Source organism: Meriones unguiculatus, chromosome 8 (genome assembly GCF_030254825.1).
Source record: "Meriones unguiculatus strain TT.TT164.6M chromosome 8, Bangor_MerUng_6.1, whole genome shotgun sequence".
Lineage (NCBI taxonomy): Eukaryota > Metazoa > Chordata > Mammalia > Rodentia > Muridae > Meriones > Meriones unguiculatus.
In genome coordinates, this window is record NC_083356.1 from 93,052,218 (window position 1) to 93,069,523 (window position 17,306).

The 17,306-nt window shown below is 44.4% G+C and overlaps 1 protein-coding gene across 7 annotated transcripts in view; it reads right to left on the reverse strand.

Annotated features, from left to right (window-relative positions):
* Cacnb4 (calcium voltage-gated channel auxiliary subunit beta 4) overlaps positions 1-17,306 on the reverse strand; it is a 250,207-nt gene that overhangs the window by 42,061 nt on the left and 190,840 nt on the right. For 6 of the 7 annotated variants that reach the window (XM_060390156.1, XM_060390157.1, XM_060390160.1 and 3 more), the window contains 2 exons: positions 4,395-4,514; positions 1,655-1,777 (listed from right to left, as the gene is read on the reverse strand). In XM_060390156.1, coding sequence (XP_060246139.1) covers positions 1,655-1,777; positions 4,395-4,514 — 243 coding nt within the window. Of the gene's footprint in view, positions 1-1,654; positions 1,778-4,394; positions 4,515-17,306 lie in introns of those variants that run through there. The other variant, XM_060390162.1, reaches the window with a different exon arrangement.

Sequence of the window (17,306 nt, forward strand, 5' to 3'; positions counted from 1 at the left end):
AATTTCATATAAATACATCCAATTAAAATAACTATTGATTAAAAACTAGGATACTAGGATAATGCAGAAAGAAAAAAAAAACTGCGAGGTTGGAATGTCAGTATCATATGCATGGGAGAAGGTCCCTCACTCTTAAAGTTCACTTCACCTTGGAAATGATGAGGGCTGGCAACCCATAAATACGGCTTAGTTGTGTTTGGTGAAAATAATGAGATAGATTCAACCACTCAGACAAGGCTGCTGAGGCAGCCATAGCCCCAGACACAATGTGCTCAAGCATTGCTACAACATCTGGGCGCCTTCCTGCCTTCTCTGTTTCAAAAGCTGAATCTAAGGCCTATGGCACTTCCTATTAATCCAAGCAACCTAAAAAAGCTGACCACCATCCTTTGCTTCTCTCCCCATGGCTTTCTCTACTACACGCAGTGGAGTGAGACCCCCCCACATTCCTTCTATCTGCTCCTTCTGCCTCCCTCTAAGATGCCCAGCCAATACTCAGTCTCTGCAGCCCTATATGATACTTCCTTCCCCATCACAGCCCCCATTCCCACTTACAAGGCCGGTCACATCTCTGCTTTATTCCAGCCTACTGTCTGGTGATAAAGACCAGTCTTCTTGCCCTGGCTCAAAATATTCTTTTTAAAATCTGGCTCCTGGGGCTGGGGATAACAGCTCGGCAATAGTGTTTGCCCGGTCAACATGTGACCCTAAATTCAACTCAGCCAAAAGAAAAGCTATGTCTCTTGAATCACTGACATGGCCTCTTCTCTGCTTTATTTTTGCTCTCTGGCACATTAGTCCAGTTTTTTTCTTTTACAGTAGAATTTGTTATCCCACAGAGAAATCATGAATACCATTTCACCCTACCCCGCCCCAGACTCAGAGTGCCTTGCCCATAGCATCAGTCATCCTTACCTCTCATCCTCCAAAGCTCAGTTCAATGCCTGACACAAAGCAGAATTGCACTGTACCTAGGCTACACTCAAACTCAAGCTTTTGGTGTATTATTTTATTAGTCTGCCTTTCTGTTTGTGAAGCCCCAAGTCCTCTTTACATTGTTCAAAGCTCACGATGTCTGTTTCCTAGAGTCCTCTGCCCCTTTCTCAGCTTTAACAACTTCAGGACCATGGTTCAGTGTCTATAATGATACTCTCCCTCTGTACAAGTCCCTCCTGGATACGCTACCAAACTCATGCTTCCCTAAGTTATAGCCATAGATCCATGGCTCTGTAGTCCCCACTACAGAAGGGGGTTTGGTTCCCAATACACACACACACACACACACACAGAGAGAGAGAGAGAGAGAGAGAGAGAGAGAGAGAGAGGGAGGGAGGGAGGGAGAGGGACAGGGAGAGGGACAGGGACAGGGACAGGGACAGGGAGGAGAGAGAGAATAGTGAAAAATCCAAAATCCATTCTCTCATTTCAAATGCTAACTGTCCTCTAGTGTTAGAAGCATGTGGGAATGCAGGCGATGATCTCAGCATCTCATCTCACTCTAAATCTCCGTGAGATGAAAGGACGTGGCTCAGAGCATTAACTGAGGCTCCACTCTGGCACCTCCTTGGGTTTCCTTTCCTGCGGGTTTGGCTGAGGCTGCTTCCCAGCTCTAGCCTTTTGGCGGGTAAAGGGATGCAGTATGTCCTACATTTACCTCTTTAATGTGAAGAAAGTCCTTGGCATCAAAGGAGATGGCTGTGCTGGGAACGGGCACATCCTCATCCAGGGCACCACAGTAGCTCACATTCGTTTTCACAGCAAAGGCTACAGGTTTGGACTGGAGACAGAAGCGCAGAATGAGGAGGGAGGGAGAGAGGAGGGAAGAGAAGCATTTTTCATATTGAAGCATGTCATGGGATGAATGATGGTTCCAGGCAACGAGGAAATCACTTTCCAAAGAGGGATCTCCTCTGGGTTTTATAGTTGCAGGCCACATCCAGAAATCTGCAGCGATGGCTCCAGGAATGACTCATTCCTCTCAGCCCAGCCATTTTCTTTCTGCGGTACTTTCCAACATCCCCAATAAAGAACTAGGCCCTGAAGGGCTGGGGAGGGATGCCCAGGGATGGGGCTGCATCCACTCTCACAACCAATGCACTTCATAACCGGGAACAGATACTGTCCCGACTGTGGGACACAGGGCTTGTATACTGGGGTGCTGCACAAGGACGAGGAAGTCAATTCAGATCCCCAGCATCTGTGACAAAAGCGGGGTACAGGGGTATACATCTTTAATCCCAGTGCTGGGGAGACAGAGACAGAGAGCAGGATCCCTGGGACTTGCTGGCTGGCCAGTTTAGCCAAATGGTCAGCTCCAGGTTCAGTGAGAAACCTGTCTCAAATATTAAGGTGGAGGGTGATTAGAAAAACACATTAACCTCTGACCTCCACACCCACACACACAAACATGCATATGCACACTCATAGGTACACACACACACACACACACACACACGAACAGACATATGCTAGGAAATGTATACTGGATGTTAAAAACTTGATGGGGGGGGGTGGAAGACAAGGATTTTAAGAATAGCCTCAGATCTGAAAACATGAGATCTTTTGTATATAAACATCTTGTCATGCCACGGAAAAAGGGGCCAATGTGGGTTAAACCTAACGAACAAGCAGACTCTTCATCCGTTATCTTCTTCCTAGCTTCTAACAGTTGGGTTTAAACTTGTACATAAACTCCTGCTGGCAAAGCGCTCCTGAGCAGGTGCAGCCTGTGGGGGCGGAGCCAGCCACAAGCCTAGGCTACGGTCCGCCACCGCCACCACCATTTAGGTGACCGGTAATGAAACAGGTGGTGAAGGACATTTTCAAAACAAGAACTTGCAACAAGGTCTCTGGGCTTCTGGGCAGCTTTGCTGAAGGCTTATTTATTTGCATTGGGAATCACAACAGTTGAGGTAGCACCCAAAGAAGAGATTCTTTTGCTCCCTCCCAGACACTGCAGGTGCCCTCCTACCAGAGAGCACAGACACAGCACTGAGAAGTGAAGTCGACACCTCATTTATCTGTATCACTCTTCTCTTGCTTTCATCTCTGAAAGATTTTATCATAAACTAGAAAATGAAGGAAATTAACTTTCCTTGGGCTGTGTCTAAAGTTCAGAAAGGTTGGCCATAGAAGCAAGCGGACAGGCTAGCCATGAACCCTATCTTGTATGTTGTTACTGTGCATAAACAATTGATTTGCCTAAAGGGTTGGTGCTTTAAAAGACTAAGCTAGAAAGACATAGGTGGGCTGGGAGAACTCTAGTAATTCTAGAGTCCTAAAAACTCAACCATGCAATTGGTCTCTTGCTGAATCCTATGTGTCTTCTGAAAGAAGACGGTCTGAAGCTTGTATTGGCTGGCGGTGGCTTCTGTCACTCATTTTTTTATGCTTTTTGAATTGTTCAAAATTTTTAACCAGGTCTGATGGTGCACATTGGTAGCCCAGCTATTAAGCCCATAAGTTCAAGGCTAGAAGGCTAGAATGAACAATGTAGGAGACCCCTTCTCAAACAAACAAGCAAATAAAATAACGCCTTGAACTCCATACTGAACTTGAGGTGGGAATCTGAAATCTAGGAACCAAAGAACAAAGGAAGTGGGGAAATGATCCGCAGCACAATGGTGCCCGTTTGGTGTATAACCAAGGCTGGGGAGTGGTGGGAAAGGCCAAGATCAGAGGGCTCAGGCTAGCAGCTCAGAAGGCTCTCTACCAATACTGGGTGAGGTGAGGTTGGGGACCGCCACACCACCCCCACACAAATAATTACCAATAATCACCACTAAATCAAACAGAAAAAGTCAAGGGTTCACAGAAAATGGGCCCTGCAGACAACACTAATTTCTGTGAGTGGCACATACAACAGAGAGCCTTGAAATCTGAAGCCTTATCAGGATGGCTGGAAAATGAATATTCCAGAAAGTCACCATGCTGGCTAATTTTACACCAACTTGACATAAGCCAGAATCGTTTGAAAAGAGGGAATGACAATTACAAACACGCTCCTACCAAATTAGCCTGAAGGCAGGCCTGATTAGTGATTGCTGTGGAAGTGCCCAGCCCACTGTGGGCAATCTCACCCCTAGGCAGGTGGTCTGGATGGTATCAGAAAGTAAGCTAAGCAAACCAAGGAGAGCAAGCCAACAAGCAGAGTTTCTCCATAGCTTCCACTTCTGTTCCTGCCTCCGGGTTCCTGCCCTGCTTGAGTTCCTGCTCTGACTTCCTTCAGCGATGGAGAGTGACTGGACAGCTGTAAACTGATAAACCCTTTCCTCTCCAAGCTGCTTTTGGTCAGTGTTTTATCAGGAACCCTAAGACAGATGCGAGGCAGGAATGCTGAGCACAGATGCCAACCAACATGCCAGTTTTCAATAAAAGAACAGGAAGAACGTCACCTTTGCTCTCTCAAGCTGGATAGCTGCTTGCTGTTCTCTCTCTTGCCGAATTGCTTCCCGGTCCTCTTCCAAAGAGACATCGGAGTCCGATGGCCTGCTTGTATAGGAATCTGCTGAGCCCTGGGGAAAGAACACAGAAGACTTACGTGAGGTGAAATGTAGCATCTTACATTATCACTGTCATAACAGAATCCTGGGTGAGTTCATTTTCTTGGCACAGAATTCGATGTGCACACATTGCCTTACTACAGATACAATCGAGCATTCATGCTATTTGGAAGGTAGCAATGCTGTGAAGGGAAATATTTTGACTAGATTAGGATTAGGAAGGAAACTGTAATGGGAAGGACATGATATTACTCTGCTTTGGCACTATGTATATATCATGCTGATAATTGTACATGAAATGAAGTTGTCTCCCATTCTCTCCTGAACATACTATGCATGTAAGTGACAAGCGAAACTCAGGCTGTTTATAAGGGCTACATTCTACCTGTGTCTTGGTATCATCAGCTTGTCTAGATTTCAGCAAAGCCAAGCAGCTTGCTACATTAGTAAAACAATGTTCTTGTTCCAATGTCAATACCACCTGTACTCTTCCATCATCAAAACTTCAATATTGTTTCACAGCAGTCCATTTGTAGAGTTGATATTTACAGTGGAGAGAGAGAACATCTTAAGAAAGAAAACAGGGATGTCCACAACGGAAGGCCATGCCCAGAAGGCTCTCTGATCAGCCTGACTGACATCCCCAAAGAACTGGGGAATGCCTAATGCCACTCAGTGCTCATGCTAGAAGGGCAGAGGAAAACTGGAGGCTCTTATTTAACAATTATCTACCTCATCACCCTACAAAGCAAAACAAAGCCAAATCAAATAAAAAAAAAAAGCCAACAACAATGACCCCAGCAATACATAATCTAATGCTGAAGGATTGTGTTTAACTCCAAAAGGAACAGCAGCCCACCATTTTCTTGAGCTTGCATTAGAAGCTGGTGTTTCCATAGATGATGACATTGGCACAGCAGAGGTACTAAGAAAACTGATAATTTGTTTGGCATGTTTGATAAGACATACTCAGTTTTGAAAAAGACAGATCTAGCTACTCGGTGGCAAATTTGCTATCTACTGCACATGCAAAAACAAAATCAAATAAAGACAAGGGTCAGGCTAATGGCATAGGTCTATAATTCCAGCTCCTCGGGGGGCTGAGGACTGCCTAGGCTACACAGTGCTCAAGGGCCACCTTGAGGAACATAGTAAGAGCCTGTCTCAAAACAAAAAGTAAAATAAAAAGCTGGGATTAGAGCTCAGTAGAAAAGCCTTTGCCTAACATGTGCAAGGCCCTGGGTTCCATTCCCAGTGAGTCAGTCTCTCTCAGTCTCTTTCTGTGTCTCTCTCACATGTACATAAATAGAGAGGGAGGAATGGAAGGAGGGAGGAAGGAGGGAGAAGGAGGAGGTTAAAAAGAGGAGGAGAATGAGGACTTGTGGCTACATGTTCCTTCAGAGGGAGTGGTGAATCCTGGCTCTACAAGTTTTCTCTTCACTGTACTTCCGAGCTCCCAGATCACCGTGAACTAGTCTCTTCTTCTGGAAGAGGCTATATTATCTATATTATCTATCTCATAGTATAAGATACAGAAAGACACTCTGGGCAGCCTACCCTCACCAAGTCTTAGATATCACAATGGTGCAGGGCTAAATAACTGAAACTCTTTATTTACTAGATTCAACAGGTTCAAAGCCCACACCTAGCTGTACTTAATATTAAAATGCTACAATACCTGCCACACAGTGAAAACATAATAAATTAGCTTTCTTGTTTCCACTAGTACTTGCCCAGCCTACGCTGGTTTAAAAAAAAAAAAAGCTGTTATAATAATTTTTCAACTCACATACATGTAAAAGAGCTTGTGTGAAAAATAGCCATTTTTCTTATTGTATTTATTCTGCAGCAAATGTACTATGATAAATGCAATGTGTCCAAACTCATGTTCTTACAACAGTGCTTTTCAAAGTGCCCTTCACGGAGGAAATGAATTTGTTAACCAAATTATAATTAAATTCCTCAGTGAAAATCTACAGGGGAAAAATATGGAGCCACAAAAGGAACAGAAAGCAGGGTGACTTTCAGCCATTGTCTAAAAAGAGGGCTGCCTTGAAATCCTTTAAAATAGAGTTTTCTCAGAACACATCTTTCCAAATTTAGGAATGCCTTCATAAAATCCAGACTAAGGAAGAGAAAAAGAGAGGGAAGATACTTCTAAGATAAACGGGGACTGATTGTAGTTAGTCTTAGCTAATTGTTAGCTGGAGTAGAGCTGTGGGGTGGCCCACAGAGCCCCTCTGGATACGAACCACAAGGTACCTAGAAAATACACCCTCAGAGGTGTATTTTTTGTGCTTGAGGATTATGTCCTGGAGAAGGCTATGGTCTGTAGTCACAGGGTATCAGCCTGCCCACTGGAACAGCGGGGAAGACAATCCATTCTTATCACCAGGAGATGCTTCTGTCTAGAAGGTACCTTAATGACTCTTGAATCCTGGCATTTAGTCATTTCTAAGCATCAAAAGGTAACCCATGGACTCCTGTTCACATTTGGAAATGTGAACAGGACTGTAAACATTCCAGAATGAGCTAATAAGTTCTACACTGACACACACACTGAGGCCAGTCTGAACTACATACCAAGTTTCAGGCTGGTTTGAGCTACACAACCATGAGATCTCGTCCCCACCTAAATAAAACCCAGAAAATCATTTTACAAAAATGGGTGAGAGGGCTGGAGAGATGGCTCAGAGGTTGAGAGCACTGTCTGCTCTTCCAGAGGTCCTGAGTTCAATTCCCAGCAACCACATGGTGGCTCACAACCATCTATAATGAGATTTGGTGCCCTCTTCTGTCATGCAGATGTATATGCAAAATAGAGCACTCATATGTAAAATAAAGAAATAAAAAATTAAAAAAAATGGGTGAGAAATGATCTATGCAGTTTTTCAAGTGTTTGAAAATGGGGCGACATGCCAAACGAAGCTACTTTACATGTGTCAATGGGTTGGAAAATGATTGTCTTAACTCTTTTTTTGCGCCAGCACTGGTAAATGGAGAGAAGAAAGCTAATTAAGAGTCCTGGTAGCTAAGAGTCCACTATAGGCGGATCTTATAGCGTTTCAAGAAGCATGAAAGTGAGCTGGGTGAGGTGGCCCATGGCTGTGATCCCAGGACTCAGGGAGGCAGAGGCAGGAGGATCTCTGTGAGTTTGAGGCCAGCCTGGTCTACAAAGCAAGTCCAGGACAGCCAAGGGTACACAGATAAACCCTGTTTTGAGGAGGAGGAGGAGACGTGAAAGTGAATAGTCCCTTCAAAGTTCTGAAGCAGACACCACTGTAGACTCGGCCTCAGAGCGAGCCGTGGTTCTCAAGCTGGGGGTCACTACCCCTTTGGGGGCTCAAATGACCCTTTCACGGTGTCAAATATCAGATATCCTGCATACCAGATATTTACATTATGGTTCATAACAGTAGCAAAATTACAGTTATGAAGAAGCAATAAAATGATTTTTATGGTTGGGGAGGTCACTACAACAATGAGGAACTGTGTTAAAGGGCCACAGCATTAGGAGGCTTGAGAACCACTCATGGTCTTAGGACTTCCAGGGAACTAACTAGAACAACTGCAGACTTGGAGTGTTCGATGAGGAGAGTGTGAGTAGCGAGTGAGTGAATGAGTGTGTGTGTGTGTGTGTTCAAAGATATTTAAAACATCATAACAGCATACATCTTAACTAAGCATTGTGGTATAAATCTGTAATCCCAAAGACATGGAAGGCTGAGGCAGGAGGATCAGTTCAGCCTAATAATCCCAACCCAGTTTAGGCAACAAAGCAAGACCCCGCCTCGAAACAAATGAATAATAAATGAAGAAGTAAAGTCACACCTTCACCAACATTAGCAGAAAGGAACAATCCTTTCTATTTCCACAAAGACCAAATTCTCTTGTGTTCAATACTGTAAGAAATATTCCGGATCCACCCTTCTCGAATACCTTTCTGAGTACAGAATACAAAAGGCTGGTAAAAACACTGGGAAGTTATTTTATAAAAGGGATAAGGACTAATCACTTTAGTTTATCAAGTGATTTAAAATAGGGCTATGTTTCAAGTGAGCTATTTCGCATGTGTGAGTGATGTCCCCCAGGACAGGGGAGTGACCTGTCTTCACAGCAGAAGGGCTTCACCAAGAGGGTATGCAGTGTAGGCAAGCGAGCTGCCACAGGTTCCAGAGTACTGAGTTTACGTCATCCTGTTTTGTTGGCGGTGGCTTTTGGCAAGCTGTTGGAAGGTCCTTCCGTTGCAATAATCACACACAAGCCAGAGCTTCCTGGTGTTTGATTTGAGATGGAACAACATGTTTTTATCATCATGGAGGAAATTCAGGAAGTAGAAACATTTACTCTTTGTGGTATAAATCTGTAATCCCAAAGACATGGAAGGCTGAGGCAGGAGGATCAGTTCAGCCTAATAATCCCAACTCAGTTTAGGCAACAAAGCAAGACCCTGCCTCGAATTTGACCCCTTTAATTTAAGATCTGGCAACTTTTCAACAGAACATTTTTGGTTGTCCCGGGGTGCTAGGATATATATTAATTCTTCCACCACCACCCCCTTCACTCTCCCTCTTTTATCTCCCACTTTTTAAACAACTTTAGGGGATGGGGAGAGGCTCAGTCAGTAAAATGCTTGTCATTCAAACATGAGGACCTGAGTTCAGATCCCTAGAAGTCAAATGAGCAGCTGCCCGAGAGCCAGGGGTGAGAGACAGAAGCTCCCCAAAGCTCGGTCTAGTTCCGTGGCTAGAATGGCCAGCCATTCTAGCAAATTGCTGAGCTCAAGGTTCAGTGAGAGGACCTGTCTTTAAAAAAATAATAATATGAAGATTCATAAAAGAAGACACAACATCAACCTCTGGCCTTCATGGCTGTGTGCACCTCATACATAGGCACCTCCAAACATGCACACACATGAACACGTATACACAGAGAATAAAAAGAAATTTACTGAGGTGTAACGTGTACACTATAAAATCATACATCTGTGTGTGTGAGTGTGTGTGAGTGTGTGTTGTGTTGTGGGGTTGGGGCACAACTTCGTGGGGTTGCTTCTTTTCTTCCACCTTTACATGGGTTCTGGGGAATGGAACTCAGGTTTTCGGGCTTACAAGACAAGTGTTTAACCACATGGGTCATCTCACCAGCCCCGAATCAATACATTCCAATGACTTAGTGAACTTACAAGTCATTTTTCACCACCCTCTAATAGTAAAACAGTTCTACCACTTCAGAGGAAGCCCATGCCCACTTTCAGCCTCTCTCCACTCCATCTCTAGGAACAGACACCCACTTACTTATTAATCCTTCTTAAGTGGAAATAAGCTTCCCTTTATGAGAAAATTTAGTAGTTAGATATAGCTGACATATATCATATTAAATGTAACTGCCTCTATATCATATAGATATAGTTGGTAGTTAGATATAGCTAACATATCATATTAAAGCAAGGAGAAGTAATAATCTACAAATGCTTGGCTGCAAAATGCGATAATAGCAGAATGGATTCTCGCATTGTTGCCTACGGGTCTTCATTGCTGTGGATGTTTTTGTTTTGATACCAGGTGTAAGATATGGGACTGATTCAGACTGTCCACAGCACCACACTATTTTCCTGGTGCAGGCTCTGGGAGGGGCCCTCTGCCCGATGCAGAGGGAGTAAATGCCGGGTCCCAGAGAGAAGAGAGCTCCAAGAAATAAGAAGGCTGCTGGTGACCCTCCCCCAATTCCTGGTTGCTGTTGTTGCAGTTTGAAGAGAAGAAGTTGGAGATACCATGAAATGAAGATTGGACTTTCTCCAAGGAAACCAAAGACCCTAAACAGCAGGAAGTAGCTAAAGAAAAACTTCAGTCCCTGTCCCCACTAATATTCTTTCTCTCTTACCCCATGTTGGGGTGGTAGAAGGGATTGGGGTGATGAAGAAAGGAAGAGATATTAATAAATGAAAATAAAATAGTTTTTTTTTTCAAAGGAGAGCAATAGAACCAAGAAATCTGGGCCCAGGGGTCTTTTCTGAGACTGATACTCCAACCAAGGACTGTACATGGAGATAACCTAGAACCCTTGCACAGATGTAGCCCATGGCAGTTCAGTATCCAAGTGGGTTTCCTAGTAAGGGGAACAGGGACTGTCTATGACATGAACTCAGTGGTTGGCTCTTTGATCACCTCCCCCTGACAGGGGAGCAGCCTTACCAGGCCACAGAGGAAGATAATGCAGCCACTCCTGATGAGACCTGATAGACTAGGATCAGAAGGAAGGGGAGGAGGACCTCCCCTATCAGTGGACTTGGAGAAGGGCATGGGAAGAGAAGAGGGAGGGAGAGTGGGATTGGGAGGGAATGAGGGAGGGGCCACAGCTAGAATACAAAGTGAATATACTGTAATTAATATAAAAAATTAAAAAATAGTGCCAACGCTTCATAGTTCTTCAGTTCTCAGTATCCAACAACCAGTTCAGCTGTCCATTCATGGATACCAGTCATCCAACTGGTACTATCTAGGCCACTGTGTGAGAAAAGAGCCGTTAAACTTTTCCATGTGTAACTGAGTACAGTCATATCGAGGTAAACATAGGAAGCACTCAAAATATCAGTTTCCTCTCTCATATCAGACAAGTGAATCTCCAACTTAGTACAAAAAAAAAAAAAGCAGTTTCCTACTTTTCCTCACTGCAGAAGGAGTTCTGTCTTTTCCTGGTGACTTCCCTGGATTTCCCAGGACAAGGAATTTGTCTGAACCACTCCAAGACAAAATATATAACAGGCTTCAGGCAACCTCTAGCTTTGCAGGTTCCCTCCCTCTCTAACTTGCTGGTGCTCTTTCTTCTCTCTCATCTCCTTCTCAAATCAGGTCCATGAAGTCCTGTGAGGGCACACAGGCTGTCAGGGTCCTAGCTGTGTTTAAGTTCCGTGTCTGGTACAGCAAGACTTCAACTTTATGGAAAGACATCAAACCCATTTGCTCTGTCTTCCATGACTTTATACTGCCAATAGTGCCACTTGCGGATTTCATTAATCTCTATTTTAAAGATAACCTAGCATTTTAGACATCAGCAGATGAGTCTAAGATAACCATAAAAATACTGTGTCCTCTAACTCTGGGCAAAGCTCAGGACCATGGTATGTCAGGAAGATCCCATGCTATGAGCTGTAACTCAAGTCTCCCCTTTTTTCAGACATGGTCTCAATATTATGTAGTCCAAAGTAGCCTGGCACTCACAGTTTTCCTGCCTCAGCCTCTTCCCGTGATTACGGCCGTGTGTTATCAGACTCAGCGTGCTTAGGGGGAGGGAGAGACAACATCTTTCTACGTAGCGAAGAACTTGGAATGTTGCCCTAATTGCTTCCAAGTTGCAACCTCCTGACCCTCTCCGAAGGGCTGGGGTTATGGGTTTATGCCACCCCAGTTGGCAGGTTTTCCTTTTCATTTAAATGGTAACTTCCCCACAGTGTTCGCACCACGCTCTTACGCATCTCTCTTGATAATTACATTAAAATTAGATACAGATTTGACATAAGTACACATTCTAGAAATGAGCACAATATCTGCCTCATTTTTTCCATTTGTGAAATATGAAGTAATGAATTCTTTAATCATGGTTTTATATAATTTATTTAAAAGGAAAAAAAAATCAGTTACAGTGTTGGTTGACCTAAGCCGGCGATTGTTGTAACTGCCCTGATTTCAGATGATGTTTCTTTGGGTTAAGAGAAGAGACTCATCGGTAGAGCAAACGCCAGAATCTCAGCTGACTACATGGATCCAGGGAGAGCAATGACAGACAGGCAGGTCAGAGGTGAGGGTGGTAGTGCCCTCGGTGGCCTTTCAGGCATCTGGGAAAGGAGACACTGTGATATTAATCTGCAGCTTTCACCAGGCAGTTGGGGGCTTTTACACTGGCCTTGTTACACTGACCACCGGCTGACCTCTGGCTTTCTTTATAATTCCATCTATGTGCAAAGCCTCCACTTCTATGACAGCTGACAGTTGTCATGGAAGCCCCTGGAAAGAACCACAAAAAAAAAAAAAAAAAAGGAAAAAAGCGCAGAACCCAATCCCGCCCAACCCACCTATTCCCAGAAGTGACATGAATATTCCTCCCCTTATTAGCCTGTATTTCCCCTCCTTGTTAACTACTTTGCTCACTTCTGAGACGAAATAACCTGGGAAAAGCAGCCTAAGGAGAGAAGGATGTTTGGGGCTTCAGTTGGGCATCACAGTGGGGAAGGCACAGTGGCAGAGGCATGAGGCAGCTGCTGACATTCCATCCACAGCCGAGGAGCACAGAGAGGCGAAGGTCGCCGTTCAGGCCATTTCCTCCTCTTTATTTAGTAGGGGGCCGCAGCCAGGGCCACAGCAGGGACCACAGCCTAAGCATGCAGTCACGGGTGTTTAGGGCGGGTCTTCCCCCCTCCTTTAACTCAATCTACAAACTTCCTCACGGACAGCCCCAAAGGCCGGTTTCCACGGTGATTCTAAAACCCATCAAGCTGGCAAGACACCATTCACACCCTCGTTTCTTCTCATCTCTTGTCTATAATCCGTGATCCACAGGGGCTGAAAAGTCCATCTGAGAAGATTATTACACGTTTCTGTTCTTGGCCAGGAATCTATGTCTCTTTTACAACTCAGTTGGCTTCCTCTTGTTTACTGGTTCCACACCTCAAGGAGGAATAAATAGCACAGGTTGAGGGCAAAACGGGTAACAGGCCGAGCCAACCTAACATCAAAATTGGAGAAAGAACAACAACAACACACAAAAAAGTTGCTTAACATAGATGCCATGGCTTTGACATTCAGTCAGTGTGTGTGTGTGAGTGTGCTTAGGCGTGTTTTGCTCAATCACTACAAGTAAAGAAAAGAAAACCTCTGTCGGGCTGAAGAGAAACAAAAGTTGAAAGGCTCTTTTGTAGGAGTGATGAGCCTGAGATTGAGGAACCAGGCTGTGCTGGAAAGGGGAAAGAATGCTGCTGGAGGTAGCCCCAAGCCACCACCTTAAATATTCACGCAGCAGCCACACCAGGAAGAAGCTTGGTCACCTTCCGGACAGCCTGTGAACAGGGCTTGAGACACCTGCTTGTTCCCGGAGCCGACTCCTCAGAGGCATTAGCTTCAGCATGAGGTCTCCACTCAAGGGTGATACCTTAAAGCCCACCAATCAGGTTTCTGCAGAGCAATCCCGCCCCGCTGCCTCTACAAGGCATGCTGCCTGGGGCGCAGGTACCTGTTTCTTATCAATACAGACTTCTCTGATATTCTGGAAGGCAGGTGACTGACACATGATCCCTGTTCACATGTCCCCCAGAATAGTTCACAGAGTGGTCTGCCAGTCCTCCCTCACCCCGGGGCTCTAGTTCCTGAACTGTCAGAATAGAGACATAGCAACAACATGTATTCTTCATCCGAGGACAGTGGCCCTATCTTCAAAAATCAAGACTTTCCCTCTCAGATAACTCGAGAAATAATACACCCTGCTTTAAGAGAGAAGAAGAGGGAGAAAATATTTGAGCCATAAACATGCCATGCCATTTCTGCGGCCTTAGGAACTGAGTGGTAAAAATTCTTCTTTGAGACAATTCCCTGGAATGGCCTTGTATCACCAAAGTTTCTAGTGAGAAAACATACAAAGATAGGTAACAGAACCTGGAACGCCTGCTCCATTGATGACATTTCATGACGAATAGAAGCGTAGAGGACCAGGACATGTAGCTCAGTGGATAGTGTGTGTTTGGCAATTACACCGCTATGGATTTTTATCTCTATTGCCTTGCCTTCTTCCAAAGTCAGCCCCAGCTAGCTGGAGGTAAATGGAAACGGACTCACGCCTTAGCTTAGGTTGGCTTTAATGGCAGCTCAAAGCTGCCCCTCATAGGTAGGACTGGAACATGAAAGAACAAAGAAAGTGGCTTCAAGGGATGGAGAGACCTTTCATGGAGTACTCAGTACTGTCTAGACTCCATCCAAGGGGGTGGACGTTTATGTCCTCCTTCCCATGATTAGAGGGTGTGTGGAAAAGAATGTGGAAAAGCAGAATCCACGTTATCACATGATGTGAAAGTTAACTGGAAAAATAAATATTGAGAAGTTGTTCAGGAAAAAAAAAAGTATCAAGAGGAAAAGAAAGGAACAAAAGCCCTATCAACATATTAATATGAGACAGTTATGGAAATAAAAATGATTGGCCCTGGCAGGGAGTAAGGAAGTAGCCAGAATCCATAAATCAGTCCCTGTCTGAGAGAGCGTCACAGCAAGCTTTCCAAACCAACAAGGAAAGAGGGGCTGTGCAGTAACCATACTAAGAAAGTTCCCTAGATACCAGAGAGAGAGAGAGAGAGAGAGAGAGAGAGAATCCAGCTTCTCTTCTCATAGCACATTATGTTCCAGCCATGTGTGATGGCACACACCTGCAATCCCAGTATGCATGAAGTGTAGGCAGGAGGATTTCAAATCTGAAGTTAGCCTGGCCCATACGCATGATCACCTTTCTCAAATAAATAAATGAATAAATTCAGGAGAAGAAATTTAAAGGTAACACATACAAACAGAGAGAAAACGATGCCTAAAATATTTTTTAAATATTTAAATATTTAAAAACTCTTTAAAAATGATGGATAAATCTGATTACTCAAGAGTTAAATATTGATTCTGGAAAATATAATAATCAAAATTAAAATAACAAAAGCCTGTCACAAAATTAACCTAAGCTTTGACGTCCTTTATATTCAGTGAGCTCTGACATAGTAACACAAATAAATTAACAACCAACCTCTTCGGTCTCCATAGGAGAAAGGGATAAAAAAACAGAAGATGAGTACTGAATCTGTATGTGGGTTGTGAAACATCAATACTTGGAAAGCTGAGGCAGGAGGATTACCACAGGTTTAAAAATAGACGGGGTGACATCGTGAGTTTTCAGGACAGAATAAAACCTTGTCTGGAAAAAAAATGTTTAACATCTTTTCTAAGTAATATACATTAAAATGTGGTGATATTTTCATCTATTAGATTAATAAAATAAATCCAACCATCTGATAAATCCTGGAGAGATGGCCCAGCATAGCAAGCCTGAGGATTGGAGGATGGATCCCAGAACCCATGTACTAGCCTGGCAGCTATGGTGACCTGACTGTAACCCCAGAAACAGGGTATCCCCCAGAGCAAGCTGGTTAGACTAGCTGGATCAGTGAGATCCAGGCTCAGTGAGAGACTTTATCTCAGTAAATGAAAGAAAATGATCAAGAAAGACACCGACTTTAACCTCTGCCTCCACTGGATAATGCACACATGTCCATGTGCTTACAACATGTGAACATGCACACACACAAACACATGTGTGCCACCAGTCTTCTAAGTTCATGGAGCCTGTGGCTCTTATGTAAAAGAGAATTATCTAAAACTTAGTACAGATGTTTTAGGAACGAGCATTCCTTTTAAATTAAAATAAAGCTTTCTGGGGGCTGGAAGGATGGCTCAGTGGTTAAGAGCACGCACTGTCCTTTCTAAAGGACACAAGTTCAATACCCAGCACCCATCTGGTGCCTCACAACTGTCTGCAACTCCAGTCCCAGGGGATCTGATGCCCTCTTTATGGTCTTCGTGGGCATTGCACACATGTGGTACACAGATTCAAACACTCATACACATGAAATGACAATAAGTCAAATCTCAAAAAAGATAAAATTTTAAATTAAATTATTATTTACTTCTTTTAATTTGGAGTACCTTTCTTAGACACCACCTGGTGATCAAATGCCCCCCGCCCCCAGTAGCTGATACCTCTACTCCTAGTTTCTTCCATGGAAGAAGCAGCTTTATGGCATATATTCCAAGTCACAGCACTTCTTGCAGCGTGGTGAACCCTCCACAGCACTTTGTAACGTCCACTTGTCTGATCAGCAGGTAAAAATGCCATCTGAGCTTTGGCTGGCTCAAGCCCACTGAGTCCCTGGGTAACGGCTCTCCCCTTGTCGGCTCACAAAAGAGCGAGGAAAAGCAAAAGCTTGCTCTTCTGTCCTCTCTGCTCCTCCATGTTCTCTGCGTTTGCCCTCATTATGCCAACGGAAAAGAACTCACTCCTAGTTTAACCTTTCGAACCAGGAAATGAGGCTTTGAGGGGAATCGTGCAGCACTTTACTGATGCTATCTAATTTGGCCACCATTAAAAACTTGAGAGATGGAGTTTATTATCTGCATGGAAGTAAAAAAGGCTTAGAGACCGTGAAGCAACACGCCCAAGGCCATGCAGTCAACACAGCATGGCGAATCCCCAGCTAATGCCCTCGCTCCTAAGGCTCTTGTTAAGTGTCCACTAACCAGGCCCAGCAGAGCTTCTGGTGGATTAGCAGGTCCTTGAGGTTAAAGGTGGTTTAACTCCACCCCTTCCCCCAGCCTGCTAGAATAAACTCACAATCAACTGAACACACCATGCTCCCTCCAGCAAACCACCACGTTCCCTCTCTAAGGCTCTTCTGAAGACTAGCAGAGATATCAAGCCACCTGCCTGAGTTAGCTGGTGAGGCTAAGACATATACCTCAGGCAACTGGATGATCCGAAACGTCTGCTCTTAAGGATATGCCTAACTTCCCTCAATTTCTGCTCTATCTTTGTCCCTGCAGGTCTTGTAGGCAGTATAAGTCTGAGATGGAAGTTTTGGTGGGTGGGTTGGTTATCTCCCCCCTCCTAGGAGTCTTGTCTAGTTAGAGAGTGTCCCCTTCAGCCTCCATGGCCTCTGCTACTAAGAGTCTCAGCTAGAGTCTCCCTCATATACTCCCAGAGGCCTATTCTGACTCAGGTCTGCAGCTC